General features: G+C 41.8%; 1 protein-coding gene across 1 annotated transcript; it reads left to right on the forward strand.

Annotated features, from left to right (window-relative positions):
• The first annotated feature begins 1463 nt into the window (after window positions 1-1463).
• On the forward strand, window positions 1464-25840 carry NIPAL1 (NIPA like domain containing 1). Its single transcript, XM_053458428.1, has 6 exons — window positions 1464-1565; window positions 8898-9176; window positions 12981-13037; window positions 23606-23696; window positions 24336-24496; window positions 24749-25840. Exons 1-6 carry the CDS (start codon window positions 1514-1516, stop codon window positions 25366-25368), a joined length of 1260 nt encoding a protein of 419 aa, XP_053314403.1. The 5' UTR covers window positions 1464-1513; the 3' UTR covers window positions 25369-25840.
• Window positions 25841-26749: the final 909 nt, after the last annotated feature.

A 26749-nucleotide genomic window follows, 5' to 3' on the forward strand; every position in this document is an offset into this window, starting at 1 on the left:
ACATGCACACTCACTAAAACATTTACACATGCACACTCACTCAATGACACATCAAGCCCTTATTTTACCTGGAGCTTCTTCAAACAGTGACTCACCTACGTCTCATTCCCTTTCAATATCCAGATTGTATGGAGTCATCTTTGCTTTTTGTACTAGTATGTGTTAATGCGTGCATATGGTCACTCTTAACGTTCTTATGACCTTTCAAAAATAGAAGAAGGCTCCAGGCACGCAGGGGTTCCATCAGACAGATTTATTGTAGGAAACAGACAACAACGTTTCGACCTCACAATGAGGTCTTTATCAAGAGGACCTTTCAAAGCATCTCTATTGAAATAACAGTATGGAATCTGCTGGTGATCTGTGCATAAATGTAATAAGCTATTCCTACTTTGTTTGTGGTGCTTTACCTTGGCACTGGAGTTGAAAATCACTGCTGTGAGTTACATTTAGTTTACTGCCTGGCATTCTAGCAGTTATAACATTGAAGGCACCTCCTGCAAGATAAAGGAGCTGGAGGGCCAGGAACTATACATTAAACTTACAGTGAGTATAACCCATTCTGTAGCATCTATAATAAATACCAGATATATTAGGTGGGATGTATGTATATTTGTTTGTATGTATGTATATATATATCTATATATATATATATATGTATGTGAGCATGGATGTGTACTTGTGTCTCTGTGTGTGTGAGAATGGATGTGTAATAATGTGTGTGAGCATGGATGTGTAAGAGGGGAGAGATGGAGTGTGTTTTAGTGAGTATTATTATTATTTATTGTTTTATATAGCGCCATCAAATTCAGTAGCGCTGTACAATGGGTGGACAGGACATAACAAGTAGTATATAAGAATATAACATAACAATTTGACTTACAGAGACAACAGGTGAGAAGGGCCCTGCTCAAACGAGCTTCCAGTCTAGGGGTATGAGTGAGTGTGTGTGATTTGTGTGTTTACATATGCTGTAATGGGGGGGGGTCAATGATGGCAGAGATCTGTTGGGGGTTATTGAGCTGTTGGGGGGAATTTTCGCATATATATATATATATATATATAATGTAAAAATATTATATAATATATATATGTATGTGTGTGTGTAAGAGAAAATGAAAAATGTATCACGCCTTCTGAATTCTATACATAAAAGATAATAATAGGTAATAAATTAGGAAGGGTTCTCACAGGTGTGAGCTGTTGAAGTTATAATAGGTGTGGGGAGGTCTGACAGAAGGAGGTAGGAGGTTATATATATACCATATATGATATATGTATAATATTATATATATATATAACATGTTCTTTGACAACCTTCCCATGTAATCCGAACAGACCTCCTGTGAGAACAGCGTCGCCCCTCGGAGCCCGCACCTGGATCCTGTCCCTTTAAGTGGGTGTGACCCTGCCGGGTGGGCGGGTCTGCTGAGTGAGGCTGGGAGTGGATCGGTATCGGGAGACTCACTGCGAACCGGCTGCGGCGACTGGAGTACTTTCCGTGGATCGAAACATGGGAGATGATCGGGCTGTCATAATACCGACAGGAACCGTCTGCAGCCCAGGTCGGTATCCGCCCAGCCTGACACGGGACGGGCTTTCACACCGGACAAGTTTATTTAGATGGAGACACATTTTATGTTTGTTATCGCTGTCAGGTAGTGGGGTGGATCTCCGTTGTTTTGTTTTGTAGATGAAAAGTCCTCCACTAGCTCCATGCTGGTGTTCACCCCAAATATGTTTCTAGACTGTATACTTTTTGTACTTGGAAGATACAGGGGAGTCATTTAAATTGTGCTAGAACTCTCCGATTACATTTTATATATATAGATATATAGATATAGATATATATATATATATATATATATATATATAGATATCTATATATACCGTATTTGCTCGATTATAAGACGAGGTTTTTTTCAGAGCAAATGCTCTGAAAAATACCCCTCGTCTTATAATCGGGGTCGTCTTCTAATCAGACCTCAAATAGAGGTCTGATTAGGAGACTAAGATCCAGATCCCCCGCACCGCTGCAGGGGACCTGGATCCTCCTGTCGTCGCCCCCCCCCCACTTACCGGTGCTTCCGGAGGTGAAGTTGGCAGCGGGGGTTTGTATGCGTCCGTCGCAAATACCTTCCCCGACTGTCAGAGATCAGAGTTCCAGAGTTCCTGATCTCTGGCAGCCGGGGAAGGTATTTGCGACGGACGCATACAAACCCCCGCTGCCAACTCCACCTCCTTCTGGCTGCCGCGGAATGAGACGTCAACCCGCTGCCCCGGCAATACAGCAGGAAATTGGAAGCACCGGTAAGTAAGTGTGTGTGTGTGTGTGTGTGTGTGTGTAGGGCATTTCTGGAATGCCTTACACCCCTATATGCCACTCTGGCACTTAGGGGGTTAAAAGGCATATTATGGGGCAGAGTGGCATATAGGGAGGTATAAGGCATTTCAGGAGGCAGAGTGGCGTTAAGGGGGCATTTAATAGTGCACTCTGCCTCCTGAAATGCCTTATACCTCCCTATATGCCACTCTGCCCCATAATATGCCTTTTAACCCCCTAAATGCCAGAGTGGCATATAGGGGTATAAGGCATTTCTGGAGGCAGAGTGCTCTATATAATGCCTTTTAACTCCCTTAATGCCACTCTGCCTCCTGGAATGCCTTATACCTCCCTATATGCCACTCTGCCCCATAATATGCATTTTAACCCCCTAAATGCCAGAATGGGATATAGGGGTATAAGGCATTTCTGGAGGCAGAGTGGCACATAGGGGGTCAAAAGGCATAACATGGGGCACAGTGGCATATAGAGGGTTAAAAGGCATATCATGGGCCACAGTGCCATATTGGTGTGGCAAGCCTGGGGGCAGATGTGCGTAACTGGGGGACAGGTTGGAAAATACAAGAAATAAAAACAAAAAAAAAATATTTTTCTCAATCATAGCTTTTATTAAAAAAAATAGTTTACATGAATTAACATTTACTGGTAAAACTTTTTTCCTTTAGGGTCGTCTTATATTCAGGCTTTTTCTTTTTTTTCCTAAGTTAATATTCAGATTTTGGGGGGTCGTCTTATAATCAGGGTCGTCTTATAATCGAGCAAATACGGTATATAGATATCTATATATATATAGATATCTATCTATATATAGATATCTATATATATATATCTAGATATATATATATATATATATATAGATATAGATATATATATATATATATATATAAATAAATGATTTTTTGTGAAAAAGGTGCTTTATGCCGGCTTGGCTTATTATAGTGGTTATTTGGTTGGCACTCAATGTGTTAAATGTAAGGTAAAGCAGATGAATAGAACTCCCATCATGTTAACTCGTCTACACATAGGAATAGCTTTATGATGATTGTTTGGGTTATTATCCCACTGATTGTAACAGCGCTATGGACTCTGCTGGCGCTATATAAATAAATGTAATGTTGTTGGCTGAGCTGGATGTGAGTAGCAGAGGCTGTGAGGACTGTTCGCACCGTGCATCCTAGGTGAACATGCCAAATCTACAGGCCAGATAATAGTGTTCTTATATATTTCTCCAACTATGGCAACAGTAACAATACTCAAAGTGCACTGTCCTGTCCCGCCTAATGCGTATTTACCAACATGTGCAGCATAAGAGGAGCATAGAAAGGATACAGTCAGGGTGTAAATGCTGCTTAAAGCCCTTGCTGTTTTAGAAACCCTGGTGAATGTATCTGGAACTAGAAGTAAAACACTCAGAACTCTGGTATTGGTCCCAAATCCTTACATCAGGGCAGTCTAGGGGGCAGTTGCCCCTCGTGCCAGCCCTCCCCTGGGTGGTTGATTGCTCCTGGGTATACTGTATGTCATTCTTTCAGTTGACCGCGTAGGGAAATGCAGGAATGCGTTGTGCTGAGATTTTCCTAAACGTGCTGTCGTTTACACGGTGTGTGCGGTTACAGCAGTAATAGGTGAGCTCATTCACTGAGTCAACAAGGCTGGGATCAGCAGAAGGGAGCGCAGGCTGCGCACTGAAACTTTGACATCAATTGTCAACAAAGCAGGCTGTGCCGATGTTCAATGTGTACACAGTGTGTGTCCGGGTGACTCACGGAAAGCGGCTGGTGCAGTTTCACTGAAATTAAAAGTTACACCTTAGTCTGAATTAATAAATCACTTCAATTACTCAGAACACCTTGGGTAGCGAAACCCTCACAGGCATCGAAATGTTTTGTGTTCACATGATGTATTTTCTGGAAAAAGAAAATAATAAAAAACAAATAGAGAAAATACATAACAAAAATGGGATTTGATGCAATTTTGGGTAATCTACAAAATGGTACAAACATCCTTTTTAATACAGAGGTTGTCCAGCAGCGACCTTTACCTGTTATTAATGCTGAAGCTCTTGTACTGTAGAAGACAACGTGAGTGATCAGAGGAAGAAACGACTCAACAGGTGACATGACTCTGTATCATCCACAATTTAATATAAACCACGTTTATCATCATCGTTCCCCAAATCGTCTACACAATACCTAAAGATTTTAGAAGACGTGTTTGTTCTTCTTGGCAAATATTCTTTCATTGTCACAACATATTACTGAATACATTAATTTTTAAGCGTTATATTGTAACAGTTATTGTATTATAAAACTATTTACTAAGAATAGTCATCTGATGTCTTCGGAGTTACTCAGCAGCCAATTAACAGTAACATTTTTTTGTAATAATTAAAAAAAAAAAGGAAAACAACCAAGTTACCCTTTGTTCCTCTAACCTTGTTAGAAACCAGTCCTGTTTAATCGCTTATGGTAGTAAGTCCACGTACCTGGATCTCCGGGCATCTAACGAGTCAGATGGCAGCATGCTGAAAGGGTTAAGAGGTGCTAGTTGATCCTAAGGTGCATTGTGTTCTTTATTATTACCTAGAGAAAAAAAATGCTGATATTCCAAATTACTAGTACTGGTTAAACTGGTAATGTTCCTAAGCCAAGCCTTTCTTCCTTTCATATAATTAAACCTTGGAAAGTGAGCATCAGATGTACTCAAAACTTTGATCTTTCTTTGGTGATTGGTCCTGCAGAGGGAGAAGAAAATATTTTTAGAAAAGAAACCTCAGCGTACAATTCTCATATTATATTATATGGGCAGGCTTGAATAGGAGTTAATATATAAAAATTGTATTTATTTAAAATATATAAATTGTAATTATTATAGCAAGCAGATGCCACCAGAAATTGATCATAATTCAAAGCTAAATATCAGTTCTCTCACAGAATTGCTTTTGACTTTATAATGGAAGATTGGCACGCGCTAAATAAACAATAGTCCAATTAAAAAAGACCAGTGGTATAAATACAAGACAATTTCTTGCGTTTATACTACTGGACTAACAAAACCTCAACAATTAAAAGAAAATAAAATTCTTAAAGTCTTAATTGAATAAACCATTTTTTTTTAAATTTAACCACATATTTCCATGTGAATTTAGTTACTATATTTAAATACATATGCTTACAAAAAAACCACTGACTTGCTATCTATACTGATACTGGCATAACGCCAGCTTTTTTACATATTTGTTTTAAACTAAAAATGAATCCCCTAATGACGTGAAACTTAAACTTGGTGTTAACAGAATAGGTATACCCCAGGTGTTCACTATTCGTTATGGCAAATGTGAATATGCTAATTTAGTTGGTATCATTAAAAAACAATCACCTACCCTGATAATTGCATATTAATGTCTGAAAATGAAAGCATTTATTATACTTTTGGAATGTGCCTCTCTTACATGTGATTGTAAGGGATGTATAAAACCAACAGAAAACAAACCATTCGCAAACACAAATTATAAACATGAACGCATAATAAATAAAGACAAACTACTGAAATTGGATTAACAGGCCATGGTCTTTCATTTAGCTTACAATACAATCACCAAACGAAACCATAACTTATTAACGAATACCAATAATTTGTTACATATTGACACTCTTGGCCCAAACCCAGAGCGCAACAAACTTTAACAATAGTCCAAGCCAGAAGGCCCACTGAACCACCAGTCCACCCTTTCTTTCTTTCTTTCTTTTTTTTTTTAAAAAGGGCATCCTTAACTACAATAAAAGCCACGACAATTTTGGGTGGGTGGATGGGCGCCTGAAAGAAGTTCTTCCATCTTCCACCTTTGGCTCTCCTGCTGCTCACCAGACGCTCCTAGGAGGTCCGTGCAGACAGTCTGCAGTTCGCCGCAGGTAATGCACCTCGCCTATTTATGCGAGCACAAGACGGGCAAAAAAGCACGGGCAGCACTGGTAGCGCGAGCGCAAATAGAACATTAGAACGCTGAACTTTTGACCCTAACCTGCTTTACCTCCATAACCTGCCTGACCTATATTTGACCCCTTATCCCCACAATAAGATTCTTAGAAAAAAACAATTTAGTGGAATAGATATGCTGCCACTCTACCCCCCCCAAGATATGCTGCCACTCTGCCCCCTAGATATGCCCCCCCCCAGACTTACCAATGCAGACTCCCGGGTGTCTAGCGGGGCCGGCGGGGGACATCTGCGTGATACGCGTAGACAACTTCCGCCGTGGGAAGTGCTGGCAAGGGAGATTGTTAAAGCGCATCTTGCAGACGTTCACCGGCTGCGGCGATGCGAGCATAAACAACCTCCGCTGCCGGCACGTCTGCACGATGTGCTTTAACAATCTTCCTTGCCTGTGCCCCCCCCGTGGGAAGTGCTGGCAGGGGAGGCTGTCTCAGCGCATCGCGTAGATGTCCACAGCTGCCGGAGAGTAGAATCCAGGTCCCCCTGCAGCGCTGCGGGTGATCTGGATCCTAACCCTGTTGCCTGCCCGGCGATACAAATTGCGCATTCCTGCGCTAAACCCCGATTATAGGCCGCACCCCCACTTTAAAGACTTAAAGTGGGGGGGGGGTGCGGCTTATATTTGGGGAAATACGGTAATAGCGATCAGGTAGTCATTAGATCTCCTGGGTCATGCCCTCTTCAGAAAGCTGTCAACACCAAGACGCTTTGTATATCCTGAACTCCATCTCTTCCATCGTTGAGAAAGAAAGGATTATATTAAAACAAATAATAGAATACTATAAACTTATGAATTCTTATTCTAAAATATTATCATTCCTTTAAAATGAAGTCATGACGTTGGTGGCAGTCCTACATGGTAACAAAAATCCATTGCTTTTTTATAACTTATGAAATTGTCTTTGGAATCCATATTGATTTTATGACCAGATACCACCAACTACATCTTTCTTCCCAAAACCAAACTGGGTCATGCATCTTTTCCCTGACCCTTGAAGAAGGCCCACTTAAACTCAGTGTAAAATGTTTTGGGGCATTCTGATTACATTTAAGTCCACAAACAATAAGTTGTAGTGTGGTGATTTTGAGCTACATGGAACACTGTATAATATCCACAGATTATAACCAGATGTGGTGAATGGCATTGTTCCATTACAATAGTTGTGTTACCTTTGTGATATATGGGCATTGTCCATTGTGCCAAATGGGCTTATTAGCGGCTATAAACAATTCTTTACAGTAAATGATTAATCCAGCGTGATGAAGATGACCAACTTTTGTAAAATGTGGAGTTAAAATGTTTTTGGGGATATATATAAGCCATCATGTGACAAGCTAAATGGTCACGCCATCCTGTAACATGACTAATCCAAATGAAATATGACCCAACATCTAATTCAGGAGGAAGCATAATTAAGGAATCATAGCACAGCAGATTGCTCACCGCCTGGCACCGAATGGAGTATAAGGAGGCAGTTTGTGTTTTTTTTTCTGTGGTTGGTCCATGGCTCTCTCCCATGGGTTATTGTTTCATGCCACCATGGGAATATCGAATATTCTACAAAACATTTTTTTTTTTTGGAGTCTTATTTTTTTGGTTGTTTTGTTTACTTTGCTGTAGTAGCAACCTACAAAACCAAACCCTAAAGCTGCTCTACTTTGAGGTTGTACTCCTTTTGAAGCGGTGTCTGTAGAGTGGGATAAGCTTGTTGTCAGATGTTTTAGTGCTGGAGATCAAGCAAATGTATAGTTTTTAAAATTCTTTTTATATAACTGAAATCTCACAACCCTTTTGATCTACCAGTTCCACTGTTTTCCTGACTAAACTAGTTGTGTGTTCAAGTCTTGAGGCTATCTGGTCGGTCTAGCAGGCATTAGGACTGGTTTGGCCAGCTATATCGTGTGATCATTACAATTCATTATAATGTTGTGTTGTGTGTGTGTGTGTGTGTGTGTGTGTGCTGGTTAAGGTCTTGAATGTACAAAACATCTTTGTTTTGTTTATGACAGTTGTGGTGGGCTTCTAGGGCAAGCTTGCAGACAGCCCTGTACAGTTTTATAGAAAGTAAGCAGGCAAGCCAATTTAAAGATCTGTATATTTTCTGTAGTCGGGATATCCACCATGCGAGTAGGGAGAGTCCTCGTATCTAGAAGATGGAGTAATAATAACCAGGTTCACCAGGGGAAAGTCAGAGGGTTGATAGAAATGATCCAACAGAATGATGCATGCCTCCTCCCCAGAACATACGTTACCCGATTTCTTCTTTAAAGCACTCATTAGAGATGGTTTTTAGGTTAAGCAGAAACCAGGAACTGAAGCAGCCTATCAGTGGCAGGAAAATGCTACCATTGAAAGCAAACAGGACCATGTACACTGATGAGGTTTAACCTCGTCCTTTGTTCATTTCAAGCTGATACTCAACTATCATATGCATTAATGTAGAGGTCTCCAATATTTTTTAATTAGAGATAGTTATGAAGCTATCTGTTAATAAGTTGTCTTGTCTGTTAGCCCAAACATGCTTTATAAGTAAACAATACATATTCATTTTAATTGTAGGCGCTGTCCTGTCAGTGATCTGTCCTTCCAGCAGTACCCCGGCATGGTGCCAGATAATGAACACAACGCGAGCTCCCGCATCACTTATGGTGCCTTTAAAAAATACAACAGAGCTCACCAATGGATCAAACCTAAACTTTGCAGAGTCTTTTGGAAATAAGTACAATCTCTATATTGGGCTGGCGTTGGCCATCGGTTCCAGTCTTTTCATTGGATCAAGTTTCATAATGAAGAAAAAAGGCCTTTTGCGATTGGCTGAAAAAGGAGTCGCCAGAGCAGGTGAGTGCGTGTGCGTGAATGTGCGAGCGGTGGTTTCATTTACACAATCGGTTCATACGCTCATTGAGACCTCGCTGGGCTCATGGCTTTACTGAGACTTTAAAATCCATTTATGTAATTAAGGTATTTAAAAAAGAAAACCAATTATACGTACGCCATTACATTTATAAACACGTGAATGCCGTTTTAACAGCAGCGATTTTTATCTGTTGTGACTTTTTGTGCTCTAGTACAATGAGATGTGTTCATACTCTAAAAACATGAGCACCTAGCAAAGAGGGAGAAGGATTTGGGTCCTAAAGAGGGACTGGTCTGCCTAAAAACAAGGGACAGTTAGGATATATGCCGTGGTTCATTAATGACATTGAGGCACTTTCTTTGGCTTTGCAATGGTGAATGCCAGCATCTAGTATCCTCCGTCGGACTCACAGCAGAATAAACTAGCTTGAAGAGCTTACAGTCAAAGCAGGTACTAATGGAGTCACTCAGTGCCTGTCACTGGTAAAAAGCAGTTCAGCAACCTGTATGATAAAAATAACATGCTTTTTCAGAAGAAGCATCTTTAAAATGTTTTATGTGACCTTAATTAGACATCCGCAGGCAGTTTCTGGTAATGCTGGTACCTGGGAACTTTCTAATTGAGCTGCCTGTGTTAACCCTTTAATAGACCATCATGAAAAGTCTATGTAGTTAATTGCCATACAGTCCTCATGGAAACCTTGATTCGTCATTACTTCAAGATACACTTTATTGAGTCACCTGCATTCAAGCAGGGATGACAGCCACATGATAATGGTAGAATTTGGCAGTCTTAAAAGTGATCAAAGCAGCGTTGTATAGGTAGGTGTCAGCTCCACATTGTGTGACCCTTAGAGATTGGGGCAAAACCCCTAAGATTCAAGGGCCAAAAGTATTGATATGGCGATATTGTTTGCATAATTTCGTCCTGTTTTGTATTTCAATACATCAAACATTCTGGTCCGTTGAGTATTCTCTGCTGGCATTATTATGGAAAAACTTTATTTGAACAGTTGAGTATATTGGCTTTGAACGGGTCAAACCACGTTGGGAATGACCTGCTTTGTCTGGTATTATAATAAACAAAAGGCTTTACTTTCAGAACTGGACACTTTAATATTCTGATTTCTAATTGGAACAATGTGTAAAATTGGGGGGTTTGTGGGGTTTTTTTTTGCTAAATTTACCTTATTGTGGCAAGCATCTTTCTCTATTGGCAATAAACCAGCATGATGCTGTTATAGGCTTATGATAGATTATAATTTCTTCATGATTCATGCAATACATAATTATCTATTAAGATTGAGTGTACCTTTCATTTATAATATATTTGTACTATTGTAAGTATAGGCTTTGTTTTTGTATAAAGTACATGTCACGTGCCACAATTTTACAGGTGGATTTCGTGGTAAACGACTTTGTGTAACATAGTCAAGGTCATACCGTATGGCAATGCAAACTTTTGGCTAAGACAAAGTATATAAGTGAAATCGCCAGTTTTAGGGGGCGGAATACTGCGCTTACTGAGAGACTGTATGTTGCAAATTATTATCTTTATTGGCAAGCATTATACTTATTATTTATGAACTCTGCTTTATAGATACATTTTGGATTCAAATGGAATTATTGTTTGTATTATATATACACTCAATAAACATAGTTTGATTCACAATTCTCAAGTCCCTTTATTTTATTCTACCCTCAATTATTCATTATGAATAGAGGGACCTTACCATTTATATAAAATGATTTCTTTGGTACCTGTATGATAAGCTCTGCTAAATCCGGAGAAATAACACGTTAAAAATGGGAATAAAGGTATGGACCACATTATAATAATGCATTAATTAAACTAAGGATAAAACATATTTAAACTGGAACATGTACGCTAATCTACTACAAAAGGACAGCGGCCAAGACAGTGAGACTTGGAGGGATCTCAAGCAGACTAAACAAAAATCCAATTTTCCAAATATCTTGCCCACTTTACTTTCATCAAGAACTAGACATGAAATAAAAAATCCAACCTCCCAGCAATTACAAAATGCATCAACATTTCACGTAATGGCAGAAGAGAGGTTCACCCCAAAATGTTACTTTCCGATAGATCCCCTTCTTCCGACCATGGCACGGGACAAAAAACAAAACAAAATATGTTAATATAAAAAGTCAATGCAAGATGGGCTTCAAAAACGATAAGAACTCAACATTAAGAAAACCCATCATTATTGTAGCAATAAAAAAAGTTAAAAATTTACTTGTGAAACACTAAGTCCAATGATTAAAACAGCGCCCATGAGAGTCTAGCCTGAAAAGCTTAAATCTCATTTATTATAATTTCATGTAAATAAAATAAAAAAAGCTGGTTTTGTTTAAGACAGAAACGTGAAATCCACAGCAAAATGCATAATTGTCCCGCAGATCGGTCTGGACTTGCCCTTGTGGAGAGAGTGCTTGGAGCAATGCATGCTTCAGATATTGTTTCTATGGTAACGCGTTACCGCATTGTTTCATGTAAAGGTTGTCGGTGACTGTCTGGTTTAGAAAGAATAATAAGGTGGTGGCTGGTGTAACATGCTAATAAGTAAAACTGCCTGGACAGGATAAGACAAACAAAGAATAGGTGTGTGAGTAAAATAAGAAGGTGTGGAGGAAAGAAGCCAACCATTACTCATGGCCTAACCAGGATGACCAGCATTACCGCATCCTGACTCTCGGAGGACTTCGCTCACCTGCAGGGACATTTCACATCATTGTTACTAATGACCAAACGTTGCAGATCTTATCTGTTTCCCCACCCATGCAATTTTTGACGTGTATTTAAGAGACACTTGTATTATGTAGCCTATCTGAAGAAGAGCTCTGCATTGTCTTGAAAGCCTGCACTTTAATTCTACTTAGCCAATAATCACTTGGATTCTACTTATTACATGTAAAATAGAAAGTTCCGTTTTTAATAGCATAATTATCTCAAACATACTTGTATAATGGGTGGTTTGTTTTGCTCAATATATAGCCATTATATTGAAAATTGTGCAGCAAACAAATACTGTATATAGAAAAGGGCGCGCACAACATAAAATTTATACACATTCAGATTCCCGGATTGCTGCTAGAATAATAATGACCAATAAGTATACAAAACAGAGCAACAATTCAGCGCATGCCCAACAACTACCAGAAACGTCTACCCGAGGCATTGACGTTGGGCACTGATTCAGTTTCTTGGTGAGCAATATAGCCATGAAAAATTTGACAGGACTGAACAAACTTGGGGTACTGCGCTGGATTCTTGCTTTGTTTAAATAATAATTGCGATACATATATCAACCCTGGACACAAAATTATAAAAAGCTAAGAAAATAGAATGTGAACCTCAGCAGGTTGTGTTGAACTCCTTCGTATACGATTTATTTATTTTTTATTGGCAAGATATAAACTTTGTATTATATATAACAACTCATTAACCTTATTATAACAGGAAAAAAGAAGTATTATAGTTGGCCAAAATACGCATGTAACCATATCCCCCCCCGGCTCCATGCCCTTCCTCTCCCATTAACTAATAACGGTATATGCACTAGTGCACACTCACACCTCACTTACACTCATTATACTCTAACATCACTCGCACACTATGTTGAGCATCACTGCACTCCCACATCCTATTCGAAGAATTTTGGGCCTCCTGAGGAAAATTTCACTCCCCCCCCAATCCCCCTGGGGTGACAGAGGCGGGAATGTTCAGTTTTTTGTCTAACACAAAAAAAAAACATTGTTTTGCAGGTCAAGGTGGATTCTCGTATCTGAAGGAATGGCTGTGGTGGGCAGGATTGCTTTCAAGTAAGTTTTTTTTGTTTTGGTTTGTTTTTTTGGGTTGCCTACAGATACAGGTATTTACTAATCCTAAGTGTAAATAGACGTCACAAAGGGTTTCTTTATAGGTGTAACCCTTTTTTTACCTTGCTCTGCTGTCAGGCTGGTAGTTACAAATTTCAGTGACGCTGGTGACAGGAAACCTGAGCCTCCGCAATTGCTGGGAGATCGGGACATCTTCTTTCTTTATGCAGTGCCTCCACTCAGTGATTTGTACTATGTTGAGTAGGGGAACCCACCCACTGAGAAATGGCCCCTTTCACACAAGAAAATAACACACACAACTAAAATGCAAATTATTTATAGACTAGATTGAAATAAACAGGTATTATAATATAAAGACCCAGCTGCTGTGCCTATTCAGTTCAGTTCTAGCAGTGGGTGAACAGTCCTGAGAATATATATATATATTTAACACAGATAACTGCCAACACCCGCTCCCCCACCCCAAATGTAGGTGTTCTTCCCACCCAGATGTCCCAGTGTTGGTGCACTGTTGGGGCCCTTGATGCAGGTAGCGCTACCCGGGGAGAAAAGTATATATATGTTGATGTATATTAGTTAAGTACCTCTCCTTAATGTCTTCAGGCAGCTCTGGGATGCTGCCCCTTTAACCTCCTGGCTGAGAATAATAACTGTCTTCCCACACAGATGTCTGTCTGCAGCTCTGCTTTCACCTCACTGGTACAGGATGCAGGACTTGGACGCTCTGGGTACTTGCAGTCTCTCACTCTCACTCAGGAACATACAGCACCATGCTGTATTCTCTGCACACTTCTACTTCAACTTCAGTGTACTGCTTGGATGTCAGCAGTACACACACTAAAGGCAACAGGTTTACTTCAGGCTTGCGTACAGGGAGGGCAGTCTGTCTCTCTTCCTTCTTCACTCCCCTGCTTAGCTCTGCTCTTCCAGAAGTTTCTTCCTAGACCCTCTCCTCTGATAGGCTGAGAAACATTCCCTAGCTTAGGTAAACTGACATATGTCCCATTGAGATACTGATTGGCTCAGAGGAGACAAGTAACCTGGTGCTGGAAGGAAAGGTCAGTATCCATGACAACCCAGCTGTAATGTTATTAGACAAAATAACTGCACTGGGTTACACCCTCCGCCTCGAAAAAAAATATCCTGCCTCCCACTGGCAGGAACAGAACATCCTAGCAAAGTATAAAACAGTAAAACAGAACATGGTACGTGATACACGAACAGCGACTTAGAACAGTAAAGCACTCTCACGAAGAATTTCGGTTAGGGCGTGCAACACATTTATCAATTTATTGTACATGGGTTGGGACTGAAAGTAGGTGGGTTCCCCAATGTTGTCATATGTTAGAAACCTCGGTGGCCTTCTATTTCTCCTGCTGCGACCCAGATTCCTCTGAGGAAGTCCTCTGGTATCTTCAGCACAAGGTCTTCCCCTTGCACTGTTGGGGAGGGGTCCAGTCGCTTGAGGCTCTGGTTCTCTCATAGTACTTAAGTCTCTTTCAGAGGAACCTGGGACAAAGCTAGGGCTTTCAGGATTCAGACAATTTGGAGGAGAATCGTGGACAGAAGGTTGGGGTAAAGTCCACCAGTCTTGTTCACAGCCAGATTCAGCAGCTCCTCTGCTAACAGGAACAACTCCACTAGAACCTTCTCCAGGGTCAATTGTTGATGGAGGTTGCATACTAGGGCCCTCATTTCCATTACTCTGACTATTTTCAGGAAAAGCCACAGGTAATAAGTGATTCCTGTGCCATGCCTTTATCCGGCCTTCAGGCCCCTTGATTCTGTACACGGGAATCCCTGGGATCTTGGAAACAACTTCAAACAAGATGTCTTTCCAACGGTCAGCCAACTTGTGTTTTCCTGGAATGCCTAAATTTCTCAGTAGGACTTTGTCTCCAGGCTGAATGTCCTTATAACGTACTTTAGTATCATACCTTTGCTTGTTATCTTCATTCAGCTTGGCTGTGGCCTGCTCAGCCAACCCATAAGCCTTTTGTAAGTTCTCCTTTAATTGCCTGACATATCGGTAGTGAGATCCATGGTTCATTCCATCTGAGGACACTCCCAGACGGATGTCAATGGGCAATCTTGCTTCTCTTCCAAACATCAAAAAATACGGGGAGAAGCCAGTGGATTCATGCCGTGTACAATTGTATGCATGAACCATCGCTTCTACATGCCGACTCCAGGACCTTTTCTCACAATCTTTAAGTGTCCCTAACATATTAAGCAGCGTTCGGTTGAACCTCTCAGGAAGAGCATCTCCCTCAGGGTGGTATGGGGTCGTTCTAGACTTTTCAATCTGAAGTAGCTTCAACATCTCATGAATAAGCTTACTTTCAAAATCTCTACCTTGATCGGAGTGCAGCCGGTTTGGGAACCCATAATGTACAAAGAACTTTTGCCATAATACTTTAGCAACAGTGGCAGCTTTCTGATCTTTTGTTGGGTATGCTTGGGCGTACCTGGTGAAATGATCAGTAATCACCAAAACATTGCTGGTGCCAGTAGAATCGGCTTCTATGCAGAGAAAATCCATGCAGACTAAATCCATGGGGCCCAAACTCCTAAGGTGGCCCATGGGTGCAGCTCTGGTAGGTAGGGTCTTCCTCTGGATGCATCTTCTGCACCTCCGGCAATACAGCTCTACAGATTCTCTCATTCCAGGCCAGTAGAAGCGATCTCGTATCAACCCAAAGGTTTTGTCTACTCCTAAGTGGCCATGGTGGTCATGAAGAGACCTCAGGACCATCCCTCTATACCTTTGAGGTAGGACTAATTGTTTCCTGCCAGGATGATCATGGTATTGTATAATACGATACAGGAGTTTATTTTCAATATGGAATCGACGCCACTCCTTCTTAAACTGTTGTTGTAGCTCAGCGGGTAAATCATTCAAAAGCTTAAGATTATTAGTCTTCACAGCTCTTAACAAACGACCAACTACAGGATCTTGGTTCTGGGCTTTTTGCTTTTCCTCTATTCGAATCATGGACCACAGGGGAATTGTGGCTGGAAGGCACATAGCCTCTGGAATGGCTTCAGGCGTACAGCTGAGAGAGTCTATACACCGCAACTCTGAGAAATTTACCCACTCATTTTCCACTGTTGAGGTTTGGCAAAGGGCTCTGACTCCTGGGCCAGGGATCTCAACCCACTCCTCTTTATCTCTCACTGCAGGCAATCCAGGTCGTCTAGATAGAGCATCAGCCCCCACATTCGTTGGTCCTGCCTTGTATTTCAATGAAAACTCATAATTGGATAACGCAGCTAACCACCGATGACCTGTAGCATCCAACTTGGCTGTAGTCAAAATGTAAGTGAGAGGATTGTTGTCAGTTCGCACCTCAAACTTAACACCATACAAGTAATCATGCAACTTCTCCACAATAGCCCACTTAAGGGCAAGGAACTCTAATTTATGTACTGGATAATTCTTCTCACTTCCGGTTAAACTCCGACTGATATAGGCCACTGGCCTAAGCCCTTCAGGATATGGTTGGTGTAGGACACCCCCAAGTCCTTCCAAACTCGCATCCACGTGTAAAACATGTGGCTTGTCAGGATCAGCATAAGCTAGAACGGGCGCCTCAGTCATCTTCTGTTTAAGAAGCTGAAAAGCCTCTTCACACTCTGAAGTCCACTTTTCCCCAATAGGGTCTTTGGGGTGAAGAATTTTCCGCCCCTTTCTAACAGGTTCCACTTGCAGAAGATTGTGGAGACTTCGGGCTATCTTGGAGTAGCCTTCCACAAAACGCCGGTAATAGCCACAAAATCCCAAGAAAGAACGCAACTCCTCAATGTTACTTGGTTTGGGCCAGTTAACAACTGCTTCAATTTTGGCAGGGTCTGTGGCCACTCCTTCAGCGGATACGATGTGTCCAACATATGTAACTGAATTCTGAGCAAATTTGCACTTATCTAATGAAAGTTTGAGACCTTCAGCCTGTAAACGATCTAACACTTTCAGCAGCCGCTTTTCATGCTCTTCGGGATTCTTTCCAAATACAATTATGTCATCCAAGTAGACCAGACACTCCCTTGGATTCAGATCCCCTAATGTCTTCTCCATTAGTCGTTGGAAAGTGGCTGGAGCTCCGGTTACACCTTGTGGCATACGGGTAAATTGGAAAAACCCCAAGGGACAAATGAATGCAGTCTTCTGCTGATCTTCTTCTCTCATAGGCACTTGATAGTATCCAGACCGTAGATCCAAGACACTAAACCACCTGCTCCCAGTTAAGGCATTCAGGAGGTCTTCTATCCTTGGCAGTGTATACTGATCAGGGATAGTTCTCTTGTTCAATGTGCGATAATCAATGCACAGGCGCACTGAACCATTCTTCTTTCTCACCACGACTATGGGAGAGGCATACTGACTTCTGGACTCACAAATAATTCCAGCCTCTTCCATTTCTTGAAGTATGTTTCTCACATCTTCAATATCTCGAGGAGCAATTCGTCGGGATCTCTCACGAAAGGGAGCAGGATCATTCAGTCTAATGCTATGCTGGGCACTTTTGGCACAGCCCACATCCATATCTCCTATAGAGAAGGCCCCTTCTCGGGATCTAAGAGCCTTCAACAGTCTCTCTGTCCATTCTGGGGATAGGTGAGACCCATCCAGATTGAACTTTAGGTCTCTGGAAGAATTTTCTTCACAATTTACTGTCAGCATAGTGAGAGGGGTTATCTCTTCCAGAAGGTGGATAACTCCCAACTGCTGACAATGATCTATACAAATATCAGTAGCAGATCGATTGAAGACAGTTACTGCAAATATGTCGATCTTCTGACTTCTCCAGTCTTTCACTTCTGGCATAATAGTCCAACCTTTAATGGAGTCTTCCTCAGGAAGGGATTCCAGGCAGAACTGACAATCCCCAGAAAACATACCTTCTCCCAAGACTGCAACAGCTGTAACAGACTTCATTTCTCCAGGCTTTAGAGAAACAGGTTGGGGACCCCAATAATGAAACTGTCCAGTTTGGGTCTCAAGAGCCAATTTATGACATTCCTGTCTCAGGGCTGGTTCTAGTTCTTCCATCCTTTTCATATAGACATCTCCCACTTCCTTAAGGTAGGTTTGCAACAGACCTCGAACCATGTGAGTGTTCGTCCCAAGTATAATGGGAATACCAGGCCGACCTAGGTTTGGACACACTAAGGCTTCAACATCCATAGGATACACCATTCCAGTGTCCAGCTGAGGAATCACAATCTGCACCTTGACGACTCCTTCGACAGGATAAGCCTGGGAACTCAACCCCCACAACTTGACATCATCTGCTGGCAAGATAGGTAAATGGCTTAGATGCTCATCGTAGAATGGACGGAAAATTATAGTTACTTGGGAGCCTGTGTCCAGCAATGCTGAGGCATGAATCCCTTCAACCATAAGAGATATGAGAGACTTTGGGCCTATCCTAATATCTGTAGACAGTTCATCATTACTTTTACTAGGTAGCTTTTTCCTTTGCTTCCTTTGCTTCTTCTTCCTCTGATATTTAAGCTCTGCAGGACTCTGTTCAATAGTTAGGACTTCTACATTAGCAGAACCAGCCTTAAGAGGGCATTTACTTAGCAGATGTCCCTTTTGTCCACAGTTGAAACACTTAAATTCTCTCCTCATCTCGGGCTGTGGCCACGCTCTAGGAGTCTTCTCTGAGTCTTTGGGTTGAGCATCCACTTTCTTTTCCTTGAACTCAGTTTTCCGTTCTTCCTTTCCAGAGGCTTTGGTGTCAATTCCCTTTTGGCTAGCTGCATAGGAGAATTCCTTCTCAATGGCTTTAGCCTCCTTTATTAGATCTGAAAAGCTAAGGGGACCTCTAGATCGCAACAGAGCAGTTAAGGACATAACTCTATTATCCTGTGAACGAGTCCCTCTAAGTACTTGTTTTCTTCTGTATGCATCAATTTCACCTCGAGAAATTATCTTCTTTTCAAACAGCTTACCTAATATCAACTCTAAGCGAACCAAATAAGCAGGGAGTTTCTCCTTTTCTTTCTGGATGGTATTATAGTACTGAGTACGTAGTTCATCCTCTGTATCATCATCTCCATAGACTTCATTCAACACCTCGATAATATCATTGGCTGTTGAGTCAGGGTATAGCAAGAGATGATGTCTCACTAATTCCAATGCTGGAGTTTTCAAACCTTCAATGATTCGTTGACGTTTAACATTCTCAACACAGGTCCACTCTTCTAACATCTGGACTGCATTACTTTTCCAGGTAGAGAAATCCTCCTCACCTGTGGGCACAGGCATAACACCGGAAAAGGTTTTCAACTTCCTGTAGTGCTGTTCATGAGATGCTTGTACAACACTTTTAGACAGCTGAGCCAGTACTTCAGTTAAGGATGGACTTTTCTCATTTCTCTGAGTAACAGGGGTGGTATGATACTTCTTTCGAGATCTGTCTCGCGAGGGCAGCTTAAGATGCTTCCTTACAGTTTCACAACCGCTCTCACTGTCACTATGGATTTCGGTATCAGAGTCGGGGCTGAAAATGTTGTCGTTGTCCCCATCGTTGACTTCACCGTCATCGTCGCTATTTTCATAAGCGTAAATCAAAGGACTGCCAGGTATATGTGTCCCTGGCAACTGTATACACATAGGACCATCTTCCTTGTTCAGAGGTCCATAGCCTCTTACTAGAGCCACAGCCAATCCTGCTGTTTCATCCTTCCGGGTCTGTACTAGACGAAAATGCTCTAATCCTTGTATCTGTCGAATGGCATCATCAAAACTTTTTCTTTTTAATGCAAGAGGTATATTGCATATAGCCACAGCCTGGTTAGGTGGAATAGATTTTCGCAGTGCCCATTCCCGAACTTCTAGGGAGTTGGGGTACGAAATGCTACTAATAACTCTATTAACGTCCCAACTCATCTCAGCAGTGCCTCCATCTGTAACCCTTTTTTTACCTTGCTCTGCTGTCAGGCTGGTAGTTACAAATTTCAGTGACGCTGGTGACAGGAAACCTGAGCCTCCGCAATTGCTGGGAGATCGGGACATCTTCTTTCTTTATGCAGTGCCTCCACTCAGTGATTTGTACTATGTTGAGTAGGGGAACCCACCCACTGAGAAATGGCCCCTTTCACACAAGAAAATAACACACACAACTAAAATGCAAATTATTTATAGACTAGATTGAAATAAACAGGTATTATAATATAAAGACCCAGCTGCTGTGCCTATTCAGTTCAGTTCTAGCAGTGGGTGAACAGTCCTGAGAATATATATATATATTTAACACAGATAACTGCCAACACCCGCTCCCCCACCCCAAATGTAGGTGTTCTTCCCACCCAGATGTCCCAGTGTTGGTGCACTGTTGGGGCCCTTGATGCAGGTAGCGCTACCCGGGGAGAAAAGTATATATATGTTGATGTATATTAGTTAAGTACCTCTCCTTAATGTCTTCAGGCAGCTCTGGGATGCTGCCCCTTTAACCTCCTGGCTGAGAATAATAACTGTCTTCCCACACAGATGTCTGTCTGCAGCTCTGCTTTCACCTCACTGGTACAGGATGCAGGACTTGGACGCTCTGGGTACTTGCAGTCTCTCACTCTCACTCAGGAACATACAGCACCATGCTGTATTCTCTGCACACTTCTACTTCAACTTCAGTGTACTGCTTGGATGTCAGCAGTACACACACTAAAGGCAACAGGTTTACTTCAGGCTTGCGTACAGGGAGGGCAGTCTGTCTCTCTTCCTTCTTCACTCCCCTGCTTAGCTCTGCTCTTCCAGAAGTTTCTTCCTAGACCCTCTCCTCTGATAGGCTGAGAAACATTCCCTAGCTTAGGTAAACTGACATATGTCCCATTGAGATACTGATTGGCTCAGAGGAGACAAGTAACCTGGTGCTGGAAGGAAAGGTCAGTATCCATGACAACCCAGCTGTAATGTTATTAGACAAAATAACTGCACTGGGTTACATAGGAATATTGTATACGTGATTGTCAGGATAATGTACATTTATAATCCAAGATTTCCACCCCCATCAGTTATTAATTATATTATACTGGGCCTATCTCGCATTTTGTTTCTGTGACTCCAAACTGTTATGTTACCCATTGTACAGCATTATGGAATATGATAGTGCTATAAATGATAATAAATAATACTACAGACCAAAACAGAGAAAGTGAAAACTGCCCGTTTTTGTCACTCTTTGGTGTGTATCCCACAATCTACATAGAAAACAAAAGTTGGATCAGTTGTATATCTTTCGTCTGTAATGCCTTCGTCAGCAAACACTACATTTGTCGTACAATTGATGATTAAGTGCAGGGTGCCCGATGGGTAGCTCTTCGGGTGTTGTGGAACTACAACTCCTATCTGGACTAGATTGATGGAGAAAAATAGGCCGTGGCAAATGAGAAATCACAAGCGCGTGGCTACCTGCTGTGTAAGCATGGCTGAACGCTGCACTTTTATATCGCCCACAAATATTCTCTTGATCTGCCGGTCGAGATTTTTCACTAGACATTATAGTAGAGTTAGCTACAGCTTGGCTCGCCCTGTATAATGTATAGAGAGATTTCTTCCTCATTAAATTATGCCTTACCCAGGGCTCAGGGATCATGAGATAAAATAGAAAGTTTTCCCTTTGTTTTAGACTTCGAAATACAGATTTTTTCTGTGAATAAAATCTTCTAGCAACTGCATGGTAATTGCAAATCAGGTGTTAAGCGGGCCATGGTGTCTCCAACAGTGCTTGCCATATAAACAATGACAACTCCAACTCGTGTAGTACACAATAAGACACCAATATCAGCCGGTGGTACCTGTACCCTGACCAATGGTGATTAGGTACATAATATCCTGGTATTGTATAGGAATTATTAATGTTTACAGGGAACTGGTGGAAACGAATGCCTCTAGAGGCACATAACGGAACATGTGTTATTGCGGGAGCTGCTTGTTCTGAAACTCCCTGGTCATGATCGGTCACCTTTGACGTCATTCGGGGTTTATTCAAAAGGTTAAATGTAAAATATTCTAGGAATGAGCCGTACTGTACACGGGAACTGCAATCATCTCCTCGCTGTACACTTCTGTAACTTCACCAGGCCTCTGTTTCTTTTGTGTATGCGTGTTGCTAAAGCACCATACCATCCAATGTGTTTGTGTATATAGCAACCATCTGTCCAGTATGCTGAAGAATAGTCCCCGGGGGTCCCCTAGCTGTACAGTTTGCTCTCCACTGTCTGGGACTTATAACAATTCCCCTCAGAGAGGATTCATTGATCACACCTGTTACAACAGAGCTCATGAGGAATCTGTAGAGATCTGGTTTTCCTCCCATCCTTTGCCTTTAGTGTTAAATAGAGCAAAAATGTGTGCGCCCTTTAAGGGGTATTGCAATGAGCAAACGCTTTCCAGTCCACACACACACATATTACCGTATTGGCTCGAATATAGGCCGCACTTTTTTCCCCCACTTTAAGTTTTTAAAGTGGGGGTGCGGCCTATATTCGGGCTCTAGCGCCCGACGCCCGGGACATGCAGTCCCGGGCGCCGGGCAGGCAGCGGGGTTAAGATACAGGTCCCCCGCAGCGGTGCAGGGGACCTGCATCCTTCTCCCCGATACGCTCAGACAGCCTCCCCTGCCAGCACTTCCCACGGGGGGGGTGCCGGCACGGGAGGTTATCTAAGCGTTTTACCTCTGCCCACCCCCGACTTACCGGAGCAGACTCCCGGGTGTCTTGCGGGACCGGCGGGAGACATTTACGCAATACGCGCATGCAACTTCCGGTACCGGAAATTGCATACGCGTATTGCGTAGATGTCCCTCGCCGGCCCCGCAAGACACCCGGGAGTCTGCTCCGGTAAGTCGAGGAGGGGGGGGCAGAGGAGGACAGCGGCAGCGGATCGCGGGGAGGGAGGACAGCGGCAGCGTATCGCGGGGAGGGAGGACAGCGGCAGCGGATCGCGGTGAGGGAGGACAGCGGCAGCGGATCTCGGGGAGGGAGGACAGCGGCAGCGTATCGCGGGGAGGGAGGACAGCGGCAGCGTATCTCGGGGGGGGGAGACAGAGTGGCAGCATGTTTTTTTTGGTGCTTTTTTAAAGAAAAAAAACTTTTTCTTTAAAAAAGCACCAAACTTTTAGGGTGCGGCCTATATACGGGGGCGGCCTATATCCGAGCCAATACGGTATATATGTATATATATGTGTGTGTGTGTGTGTTATTAGTGTATAGGAACAGCCTACGGACTGAAGTGTACAGAAAGGAGATCTTTGTGCCTACAGCTAGATACTTATATATCCCATATATATAATATATATATATATATATATATATATATATATATATATATATATATATATATATATATTGTATAACATAACTATTCCTCTAGTCTTTTTATCAGTTTATAATTGTAATGTTACCTTGTCTACAAGACTGCTCAATGCCCTGATTTTTTTTTTTTTTTTTACATTTTATTCTACCCTAGTTTGTTCCCTTGTTTTGGAATTACTATCCTGCATTGCACGTACATAATTTGACATTTCAATTTTTTTGTTTCTCAGTGGGTGCAGGTGAAGCCGCCAACTTTGTTGCATATGCGTTTGCCCCGGCAACTCTGGTGACTCCTCTTGGCGCACTTAGTGTCCTTATATGGTAAGTAAGATGTGCGTTCTGATGACATCATTGTGTTAAGCTGTTAATAGTTCATCTTGGCTTTAACTTCTGGAGTGTGGAGGTATATTCACATAAGATCGTACCGAACTTATATAGATGCATCATACAAATCTTTCTATCATGAAAAGTTTGCCTCCTGTTAATATAGAACGAATTGAAAGGAGTGTCTGTAAAGTTCTCACATGGCCTGAATGCTGAACATCTACAGGACTAATGGTCACAACCACTTGCCTTATTATAACGAGGCAACCCCCTGGACCTGTAGTATAGTACAGTACACCCCCCACGAAAACAGTAATATACTGCAGACTTTCCAATAGCTTGAGTGTACTGTCGGGACACATGGACCGGTGTCACCTTTTCATACTGGAAATGGGTTATTAGGCAAATATTCAGCAAATATCCAGCAGGCCTTAAGTCTCGTTATTGTGACTAGTCTAATCAAATTGACACCATTGTACTATCTTTGTCCAGATGTGTCACACACCACAGGCTACCCTTGGACTACTTGTGTTTTACAAGAGTGAGAGCGGCTTTCAGGGGAAGGCAGCATACAAATGTTGTTGCAGCTATGCAAATACAGAAGATCATGTAAATATTTGTTATTTGTCCAAACAGTGCCGTGTTATCATCTTATTTCCTGAATGAGAAGTTGAACATTCACGGGAAACTGGGCTGTCTTTTGTGTATTTTGGGATCTACAATGATGGTCATTCATGCTCCTCAGGAAGAGGAGGTCACCTCTCTGCATGAAATGGAGATTAAGCTAAGAGATCCAGGTTGGTGATTTTTGATTGACAATATTTGGTTCTTCACCAGATTCATACTCAAGTTGTGTGAAATAAACAATTTCCGTAATAAATACATTTAGAAGGGAGGGATATTAAAAACTGCAATTGGGGATGAGTGAAAATGAGCTTGGTTATAATGGGGTGGTACATGTAGAAGAAACAAAAGTGTTTTCTTGGCTTGTATGTATTATGTGTGTTTTTTTATCTACTTTATTCTAATTTACTATTCTCTGTCAATAGGCTTCATTACTTTTGCTACGCTGGCGTTTGTGGCTTCATTGCTGCTGATACTTTTGGTTGCCCCAAAGAAAGGCCAAACAAATATACTGGTGTATATTGCCATCTGTTCCATTATAGGAGCATTCTCAGTGTCATCTGTGAAGGGACTGGGCATTGCCATTACTGAATTAATTGAGAAGAAGCCCGTTTACAAAGACCCACTCGTCTTCATCTTATTGTTTACCTTGGTAGTCTCTGTGAGTACACAGATCAATTATCTCAACAAAGCTCTGGATGTGTTCAACACCTCAATGGTGACCCCCATTTATTACGTCTTTTTTACCACTATGGTGGTCACTTGTTCTGTAATACTGTTCAAAGAATGGAACAGTATGAGTGCCAGTGATATGATTGGAACATTGAGTGGTTTCATTACCATTATTGTTGGTATCTTCCTCCTACATGCTTTTAAGAACACTAACATTACATGGAGTCAGATCACTTCCAGTGTAAAAAAAGAAAAATACGGGCTCTATGATGACCACGAAGATCAACACAGCTTGCTTGGGAGTACCGATGGTTCATTGCTGACACTTGAGGATGAAAATGCCATCTCCAGTAGAGCAAATCAATTCAAATAGAATGTTTCCTTGGCTAAAAACTGATGCTATCCTACATGGCATATTCTACTATGTGCCTAATTTGTTTACTGTGCAAAGTTTGGGGCTTCAAGATGGAAATATATAAATACTGTATATATAACTAGGTAAATACTTATGTTATGGTTCACATTTTGTCATGTGATGTCCTTCTGGATCACGGTTTTGTTTTTATATAAATGAAAAGGAAATTGACTAACAATCCATGTACAAGCTACATATTTCTAGGGAACTGGGCTATTTGTCTTTGGCATTTGCCTTTTATGCCAGATGGCCTGTCCAAGCTTGAAGGCAATTTATACTTCTTTTTGTATAGGCATTTTGCAAATAAATCTGAGCCTGGACTGATCAGATTATATTCATTATATGGCAGATTTGAATTTTATCTTTGAAACAGCAAAGATGCTCAATTGCTCATCAAGGTGCTAACAAAAAATTCACTGCTTGCCTTAATACAGTGCATGGACAGACAGGGCCATTGGGGGGGGCATGACGAGGCGGCCCTGGCACTTTATGGCTTGTGGGCACCAAATAACGCAGTGTGCGGCTGGGCATATCCAGACAGTGGCTGCAGGCTGCTGCACCTGATATGCCGCTGCAGTTGCTGGCCACCAGGTATTTTTGCCCAGTGTGCCAGATGGTCAGTCTGGGCCTGCGGACGGACATCTGTAGTGTTCTTGCTTCTGGGGTTTGTGGCAGTTTCAGGAAGCAGTTTTCTGGCTTTCTTTTCCTGTTGATTCGATTCTTACACAACTGCACGTTGGGGTGTTGTGGAACAGTACAATAATCCGGCCTGGCTTTAGTGTGCTGTATTTCATTCCTGAACTTTTTAGTCTTCCAGAGCATTATAAAACTGCTGAAAATGAACACCAGGAACAGTGTTCAATAAGTACAGACATGTATTGTATCGGTGAAGGAATGTCTGCTGAAAGGCACAGCCTTTGTAAGTGTGTGTGTGTGATTTTCACAGAATCGAATGACTGGAGCTGTGCCCTTCAGATTATTAACTGGTCTATTGTCTAAGGAACGCAAAATACTGTATATTAGCTTTGTGATTCCATTGATATATAGGCTAAGCCACTGATGAACTTGTTGAGACAATGCGAATAGTACAGTGTTTTCATAGGAAAAGTTTCTTATTAGACCCCGTTTACCTCTCTAATATGGTGCCTTTTGATACCAGAAGTGTCTTCTGTATGAAGTTAGGGACCTTACATAATTTTATTGCTGTCTGTATAAGTATTACGTTTTTTATAAAGTGCTCCAAACACCTGTGCGTTAAAAACCAAAGACTACAAATTGTGTTTTTTCCAGAGTTTATGTACACACCAGGGACCAGTTGAGCGCTGGCTATAGAATAAAT

Source organism: Spea bombifrons, chromosome 1, assembly GCF_027358695.1.
Source record: "Spea bombifrons isolate aSpeBom1 chromosome 1, aSpeBom1.2.pri, whole genome shotgun sequence".
Lineage (NCBI taxonomy): Eukaryota > Metazoa > Chordata > Amphibia > Anura > Pelobatidae > Spea > Spea bombifrons.

Bases quoted from the DNA above. Each gene is read 5' to 3' on its own strand.
- NIPAL1 (XM_053458428.1), top strand. From the start codon at position 1,514: ATGGGAGATGATCGGGCTGTCATAATACCGACAGGAACCGTCTGCAGC. The intron at 1,566-8,897 runs GTCGGTATCCGC...TTTTAATTGTAG, and splicing joins AGGAACCGTCTGCAGCCCAG to GCGCTGTCCTGTCAGTGATC. The intron at 23,697-24,335 runs GTAAGTAAGATG...TTGTCCAAACAG, and splicing joins GCACTTAGTGTCCTTATATG to TGCCGTGTTATCATCTTATT.